This window comes from Myotis lucifugus, unplaced genomic scaffold (assembly GCF_000147115.1).
Source record: "Myotis lucifugus unplaced genomic scaffold, Myoluc2.0 scaffold_103, whole genome shotgun sequence".
Taxonomy (NCBI): domain Eukaryota; kingdom Metazoa; phylum Chordata; class Mammalia; order Chiroptera; family Vespertilionidae; genus Myotis; species Myotis lucifugus.
The window spans coordinates 541,080-549,361 of NW_005871151.1; the positions used below are offsets into that span (position 1 = coordinate 541,080).

At 57.3% G+C, this 8,282-nt stretch overlaps 1 protein-coding gene across 3 annotated transcripts; it reads right to left on the minus strand.

Annotated features, from left to right (window-relative positions):
- Positions 1–104: 104 nt before the first annotated feature.
- HMOX1 (heme oxygenase 1) lies at positions 105–7,015 on the minus strand. Of its 3 annotated transcripts, none has more exons than XM_023757227.1 (6): positions 6,904–7,015; positions 6,772–6,829; positions 5,371–5,491; positions 3,038–3,529; positions 1,704–1,800; positions 105–597 (listed from the first exon to the last, which is right to left on the minus strand). In XM_023757227.1, exons 2-6 carry the CDS (start codon positions 6,792–6,794, stop codon positions 434–436), a joined length of 897 nt encoding a protein of 298 aa, XP_023612995.1. In that variant the 5' UTR covers positions 6,795–6,829; positions 6,904–7,015; the 3' UTR covers positions 105–433. The 3 variants fall into 3 exon arrangements, with proteins under 3 accessions (XP_023612995.1, XP_023612996.1, XP_023612994.1); XM_023757228.1 differs by having other exon boundaries at positions 6,941–7,012; XM_023757226.1 differs by having other exon boundaries at positions 6,772–6,884; positions 6,959–6,977.
- Between the last annotated feature and the right edge of the window lie 1,267 nt (positions 7,016–8,282).

The following is an 8,282-nucleotide window of genomic DNA, read 5'->3' on the forward strand; positions in this document are numbered from 1 at the left end:
CCCACCCCCACCCTGCTATTATAACAGAACACAACAAAATACCACAGGCAGGCTGAGCTGGGAACAAAAAGCAGCTCCAACAAAAACAAGACAAACACAAGACACAACATCCTGGCACATTTATATGAAAAGTGCCCACAGGGCAACGGTCATGGCACGTCAACAAGCAGACCGTGAACCCGGGGCGCTTGGAGGTTCGGGCGGTTGCTACTTCTGGCCACGTCTTCTGGGCTCTGCTGCAGGAACGGGGAGGGGGGGAGGGGGTGTCTGAGGGCTCGGCAGGACCCCTCGGTCCATTATGGAAGTTCAGGTCATCGGCTGGATGTGCTTTTGGTTGGGAAGAAGGCGCCGACTCCTTCCTCCCTGCCAGAGAGGGGGGCATGGGGGTGCGGGAGGAGCGGACAGCTCCCCATGCCCACGGGATCTGCCCTCTCTAGAAAGAGTCCACGGCCCAGGAGCCAACGCGCTGCGGTTCACATGGCGTAAAGCCCATGGCAACCGTTGCCACCAGAAAGCTGAGTGTGAGGACCCATCGGATGAGTGGTGCCTGGGAGAAGACACTGGGCTTCCCTCTGGGGGTCTCCGTGGGCGTCAAGCCTGAAAGAGAAAAGGGGTTCATGTCAACAACAGGTGGACAGAGGTGGGGTGTCTGAGTTCACAGAAACACAGCAGAGGGGTGTCAGCAGTCTCCAGCACAGTCCCCCTCAATGCCAGGATTCTGCTAGAACACAAACAAGTGGCCCTCTAGCCACTGCTTGAATACCTCCAAAGACAGGGGGCTCACTACTCCTCCGAGCTGTCTATTATTGCCCTTTCAGCCAGCTGACACTGAGACCATGCCCTCCAGGGGTACTCCAAGGGAGCACACTTTGAGAACTGGTGCCTTAAGGCAATGTCGCCTCATCCCACCAGGCGGCCAATCCCATAGGGCCGGGGTCCTCAAACTACGGCCCGTGGGCCACATGCAAATACAAATATTGTATTTGTTCCTGTTTTGTTTTTTTATTTCAAAATAAGATATGTGCAGTGTGCATAGGAATTTGTTCATAGTTTTTTTTTTTTAAACTATAGTCCGGCCCTCCAATGGTCTGAGGGACAGTGAACTGGCCCCCTGTTTAAAAAGTTTGAGGACCCCTGCCATAGGGACTGGCATGTTCCAACTTTTCCAGGCACAGGTCCAACAGAGGGGTCCAACATGGGAAAGCCACAGGGCAGGTGGGTTAGGGTGGCACCAAGCAGGCGGTGAGCTTCCCCTGAGCCTCCGAGGCACACGAGGGAGGGACTAACACGCAGCAAGACCCCACGGTTACGTGTCTCCCTAGCGTCCCAGGGCAGGGTAACAGCTGAGAGTGGTCGCAGACTCCCCGCCCCCCCCCAACAGGGGTCTCTGTTCAGGAATCATTACAGGGCCTCAAAGGAACCCAAATCAACGGAGGAAGGCTTCGCCCCTGACGTCGGAGGGTCCTCTGAGTGCAAGTCTCCACTTCAGAGCCAATGAACTAGAACTAACTCAACTGCCCTTGCTTTCAGGGATGGGGAAACTGAGGTAGGGGGAGCTTACACGGCTTGCCCAGCGTCACACACCGAAGGCTGACCTCCTGCCCTTTGGCCTGCACCCCACTTTTTATTTAAAACATTCAGAAGATGGGAGAGTCAAGAGATACCGGAGCCCAGAGGAGACGCCGCTGCCCGGAGGCCCTCACCTTGTGTCCCGCTGCCGGCCCGCCGGCGAAGGCCGGGCTGCGAGGGGCTCTGGTCCTTGGCGTTCCGGGGCAGCAGCTCCTGCAGCTCCTCAAACAGCTGGAAGACAGAAGACAGGTGTCAGGGAGGGATGGCACTAGCCCAGCTGCCGGGGGATTGGGAATCTTGCTAGGAAATATTGAGGACAAAACCCCTAAGAAAAACATTGACTGTTCGTGTACCTTTCCTCCAGCTTAAGAGGTAAGATGTCACAAGTGCATTTCACTCGCTTGCCTGCCTGCTCTTCTCCAAATGCTCCCCAACACCCACCCTGGACCGAGGGTGCCCTATCGCCATTCAGGGCCTTCGTGTCTCTATGCGGAGCACTGTTTCGAGCGTGGTGCCGAGTCTATGCCGCCTGCTTTCCTCAACGACTCTGTGAGCCCCCCTGGGAAAGCTTGTTTCACGGGGGTGTTCGCAACGAGGAAGCCGCAGCTCCTACAGGTGAAGTGCCCGGACCCAGGCTAACCAAGGGGTCAGGGGGCAAGAGCCAGCCCTCCGACGGGCTTTGGCTCAAAATCCCATCCTTCTCCAACCCCTCTCTCTGAGAGACATGGATTTCCTTGGAGGATCCACCGACCAGGTTTGGTTTGCTGTTTGGGGGACTGCAAGGAAGGAGCAGGGAGCCCCGAGACCATGAGCTAGGATTCCCGTCCCCAGAGCGCCTCCAGGTGGGGGAGAGCGACAGGACTGTTCAACATCCAGGCCAGGAGGAACCTCACCCCCCCACTCAGGACACCCCCCACCTCAGTGTCCATGAACCCCTCCTTCCAGGCTTTCCTCAAAGCCCACCTTCCACGGGACTTGAGGCACTTCCTGGCTGGGCCGAGAGGCCCCAGGTCAGAGGCCACATCTGGGGCACCTATAACCTCTGCAGTGCCAACCTGGCAACACTCATGTGCACACTCACACTCATGTGCACACTCAACTTGAGTGTGTCAGAGTCCTACAACTGTGACGCTCATGCCCCCACGAGAACAGCAGCTAACATCAGAGGGCTGCCCCTGCGCCAGGCCCCGCGATGGCGACTTTACTGGTATAAACTCATTTATCCCTCACAACTCTAAGAGGCAGGCACAATGACCCACTCATTTTACAGATGGGGAAACTGAGCTGGGGATTAAGGGACTTGCCTAAGATCACGTAGCCACTAAGAAGTGGCAGAACTAGAACCCAGGCTTCCGAGTCTGGTAACTCTCTACCCTCCAAAATCGCGCCACCCCCGCCCGCACCCCCACCTCCGATATAACAGAGGAGCAACAAACTGGAGTCAAGCCCTGGGCCGCCAGACCCTCACCTGAATGTTGAGCAGGAAGGCGGTCTTGGCCTCTTCGATGATCCTCCCCTTGACCTCAGGGGTCATCTCCAGAGAGTTCATGCGGGAGCGGTACAGCTGCTTGAACTTGGTGGCGCTGTCGATGTTGGGGAAGGTGAAGAAGGCCAGGCCCTCGCCGGAGCTGGGCAGGTCCAAGGCCTTCTGGGCAATCTTCTTGAGCACCTGGCCCCCCGACAGGTCGCCCAGGTAGCGGGTGTAGGCGTGGGCCACCAGCAGCTCGGGCTGCCTGCGCCCCACCTCTTGGAGTCGCTGCACGTAGTGCCTGGTGGCCTGTGCGTAGGGGATGGTCTCCTGCCAGCGGGGCCCGTACCAGAAGGTCAAGTCCTGCTCCAGGGCCGCCCTGCGGTGCAGCTCTTCCGGGAAGTAGAGGGGGGCGTAGACCGGGTTCTCCTTGTTGCGCTCAATCTCCTCCTCCAGGGCCTTGTAGATGTGATACAGGGAGGCCATCACCAGCTGAAACCAGAGAGAGCAGGTCAGGACCCCCATCCCAACAGCAGCCCCCATCCCCTCCCCAGGCTGGGCGCCCACCTCCTGCCTGCCCCTCCGACTTCCCCACACTGATCACACACAAAAAACTGATGACACACTTCCTGAGCCTAAAGCCTTTTTACCCCCCTGGGTAAACACATGGCCTCACTTAATCCTCACCAAAACACAGGAGTTGCTATCCCCATTTTACAGAAAAGCAAACTAAGGCTCAGAGAGGGTATGAGATGTTGAGGTTGCACAGCCGGTAAGAAATGACACTGGAATCAAGCCCAGATGCTGCTAGGAAGCCATGGTGGCTCTGAGCAAGGGGATGCCTGAATGAAAGCCTATACAAGGGACGCAGGTGCCTCTACCTTTGACCTCTGGGTGGCCGGCTGCAGGGCCCCATTCTCCCTCCTGGAGGTCCACTCCGAACCCCACCACCTCTGGCTGCTGGGCTGGGGTGACACGCCCAGTGTACCTGGGCTGGGGAATTCCTGTTACACATAATATTCTGGCTGTGTGACCATGGGTGAGCCACTCTCCCTCTCTGGGAGATCTGAGGTCCGAGTGACGGCAAGTCAGGCCTTGGTCCCCACCCCCTGCGAAGGGAATAATCCTAAACGATGGAGCAGGATGACACAGGTAAGCACTGGGCGCAGCCTGGCACTCAGCACTGGAATCGGAGGCCGTGGTGATGCATGCCACCTCCTTCAGCATACCCTACTCGAGCACTGGGTCCTCTCACGGACTTCCTGCCCGCTTTGAACTCAGTGGCTTAGCGGTAAGATTGAAATCTCCGAGGGGTGGGGGCGGGGGCTGCGAAAGGGGTATTCCAGCAGTCACTCCCTGCTCCCGCTGCCCCAGCCACTTAACAGCAACTGGGTGTAAGTCATCTTTTTGAGGCGGAAAGAGGAAGACAGGAAGAGGGAACAAGGGCTAGAGCCAGCACCCACAGGATGGAGGCAAGGGCCCCAACCCACCTACAACTGCTTGTTAAATCCCCCTTCCTTCGCTGGGGCACCTCTGAGGCTGGGAGTGGGGGAAGGCCCAGGTTGCAAAAGGGAGGGGTGCCAGGAGTGGCGGGATAAAGCTCCCCCGCCCTCTATGTTCAGCCTGAACAAGCCCTTCCTCCTGCTGATGCTTTAACACTAGGCACTTGTCTGGTTCTTTGTCAAGTGCGTCCTATTTGCATGAATTGCACAACTATGCTGGGAAATAGCAAAGTCGGTGTCTAGCATAAAGGGAGTGCTCAAGAAAACCCAATTCACAGCTGAGGGACAAGTTGTTTAGGGAGGTGAAAGTGAGGTGTCCACAGTCTTACTGTTAGGAAATGGTGGAGCCAGGGCTCGAACCCATATTGCCTCTTGCCTTCAAGGCAGATTAGAATTAAAGTCAGGACACAAGCTCTGAAATAAGACCTACCTTGGTTTGACTTTGGCCTTTCCTATGTACTTACTGGCCGTGTGACCGACCGTCTATTAATTACTTAACCTCTCTGAGCCTTCCCTTCCTTATCTTCCTTTTCAGGGTTGAGGCACAAATTAGATACCAAGTGTGTAAAACGCCCAGCTTGGAAAAGGTGCTCCGTTGATGGCACTACTTGCCCCAGCCCCTCCACAATACTATGTAGCAGGCTATGAATTTGCTGTGTGACCTTGCGCAAGTCACCTCCCCTCTCTGAGCCTCAATGTCATCATCTATAAAAAGATCCTCTCAGACATTCCTATCTGGTCCCTCAGCATCCCTAGTCCCAGTCCCACTGAAACACCTGCCTGAGCCGTGGGCACACCCACCCCTGTCATACCCTCCACCAGGACACATACCTTAAAGCCTTCGCGAGTCACCTGGCCCTTCTGGAAGTTCCTCATGAACTCGGCATTCTCTGCCTGGGTGTGCACCTCCTTGGTGGCCTCCTTCAGGGCCTCTGACAAATCCTGGGGCATGCTGCAGAGGGAGGGGAGGGGGGGTGAGTAGGGGGGTGGCTATGAGCAGGGTTCTACCAGAGGCGGAGCTCTGAGGGTGCCCCGCTTCTCCACAGAAGTCAGTCCAGCCTCCCATCTATCTAATCCACAGGCCACATTCCCAACTGCCTGAAGATGCAGGCCCATAGCCCTGGCAGGGTAGCTCAGGTGGTTAGAGCATCATCCGGATACGCCAAGGCTGTGGGTTTGATCCACGGTCAGGGCACATACAAGAATCAACCAAGGAATGCATCAGTAAGTGGAACAATAAATCAATGTTTCTCCCTTCCCCCCTTCCTCTCGCTCTCAAATCAATCAATAAATTTAAAAAATGTAAAAAAGAAAAAAAAAAGATGCAAGCCCATCAACACTCTTCAGTCACTAAGAGACATTGTACTATGGTTCCGAAAACCAAGGGGGAATCCTGGCAGTTATTCTAAGGAAAGGGAAGAGGAGGCAGCACAACCCTGGAAGCGGCAGCAGAGGGCAGGGTGAGCGCTGTCCTCAGTGCCTGATTGCGCTGATGGGCTTTTAGAGCGAAGATTTAACTCATTTATTTTGTTGAGGTTTCAGGTCCAAATCTCATTACCCCCTATAATATACTCATTATAAAATACTTATTGCGTTAAAATGCCCCAGTAAAGCTGTGCTTTACTAAAAATAAAATAAAAAGTTTCTTTCTGGGAGTATTTCTGTCGTATGTCTGTATTTACATTTCCCACAGAATTGCCATTTCTCCTTTCTCTCCAGGTGCACCCCTTCCAAGAAACAAACACCCCCTGTTCCCTGCATGCAGATCAGATCCTTGGGAGAAGGGAGGGAGCCAGAGGGACAGATGACCAAGGTTCCAATCCCAGCCGGACACCTGCTGGCGGAGCGACCCTGGGCTTGCTGCTTCCTCGGCTGTGAATGGGGACACCGAGGCCACAGCGAGGTGAGAGGGGGGCTCGGCCCAGGGTGGGCCCCGGGAAGCCCACACAGCCAGGCCCCGCATCCCGAGGACCCGCGGTGACCAAGCGGGGCACCTCCGAGCACACGCAAAAGTGCAAATACTAACAACCAAGCTGGACGCCGGAGCAACACTCCCAGGGGTCACCCACGTCCCGCGCCAGGGAGCGGGCATGTTAGTCCCTACCAGCCTCCAACCAACTCCCGGGTACAGAGAGGACCGGCGCCCAGACCCTCCTCGCCCCCAACCCCGGGACCGACCGGCGGCTCAGCGCGTGGCTCCGGTCCCGTCCCGGTCCCCCTCCCAGCGCTTGCCTGTCGGGCTGCGGGCGCTCCATCTGGGCGGCTAGGCTCACTCGGTGCTGGTTCGGGATCGGCTCGGGACTGGCTCACTCGGTGCTGGTTCGGGACCGGCTCGGGACTGGCTCACTCGGTGCTGGTTCGGGACCGGCTCGGGACTGGCTCACTCGGTGCTGGTTCGGGACCGGCTCGGGACTGGCTCCGACGTCTAGAGGCGGCGGGAGAAGGTGAGCGAGTGACTGTGCCGAGCCGGGCCGCGCCGTCCATTTATACCCGGAGGAGGGGGTCACGTGGCTGCCACCCCACAGCTGATCCCGTTTCTGGCGCCACAGAGCAACACCCTCGCCCGCCCGCCCCGCCCGCGCCCAGGCCGGCGGGGGTGGAGGGGGGGGCGGGGGCAGCGGTCACATGAGCCTTGGCAAACAAAGCAAAGCTTTTAGAAAGAGAACGTAAAAAAAAATTAAATGCTCATCTGGAAATCTGAGCAGTTGTGTGTGATTTTGCTCCTTCCAAACGCCACCCCCCCACCCCCCAGGGATGGGGCTTGAGGCCCCCCAGGAGTCCGAGGGTTCCAGAGAGCTGGGAGGAAGCGCGTCTCAGAGGTGGAGGCTGCTGGGCAGCAGGGCTCCCCAGTGACCAGGGGCCCCCAGTGACCAGGGGCTCCCAATGACCAGGGGCTCCCCAGTGACCAGGGGTTCCTAGCCCTCAGTCCAGGCTGCTTCTCATTCCAACCTGCAGCCCCGGGCTCGGCTGGAACAGACGCCCCCACCCCCACCCCAGGGCAGAGGAGGCCAGGGCGGCGCGGCTGGTTCCATCCTCTGTCCCGCTGCGGAGCTCGCAGCCCTCCCCCCTGCTTATTCAGCTTCCTGACTTCCCCTTCCCGCTCCTCAAGCCCAGGAACGATCCAGACGGTCTTCTCCTCCTGCGATCTGCCAAACAAGCCCCCCGCCCCCCATTCCACATCCTAATCCCAGAACCTGGGAATGTGTTACTCTCCAGGGCAAAGGGGATTTTGCAGATGTGAGTAAATTAACGACCTTGTAATGCGAGATTATCCTGGATTATCCAAGTGAGCCCAATGCAATCACAAAGTCCTGGTAAGAGCCCGGGGGCTGCAGGGTTACCCACACAGACAGGGGTGTGACAAGAGAAGCAGAGGACAGGGAGAGAGGCTAGGGGATGCTCCCTGCTGGCTTTGAAGGTGGAGTTAGAGGCCACCAGCCCAGAAAGCAGGCAGCCTCAGAAGCCAGAAACAGGGAGCAAGTGGATTCTCCTCAGAACTCCAGGGGGAATGCAGCCCTGCCAGCCTAGGACTCTGACCTCCAGAGACTGAGTTACATTAACACTGAATAGGTTAACAGACGCTGCAGATGAATTCAAGGTTACAGGTTTTAGAACAGGGAGGGCATCCTGGGACTTTCTGGGTGGGCCCAGGCTAATCACATGCCCTCCGGTGAGTACAGAACTTTCCCTGGCAGTGGCCGGCGGCGAGATGGCGAGTGTGAGAGGACTCAGTGTTTGCAGTG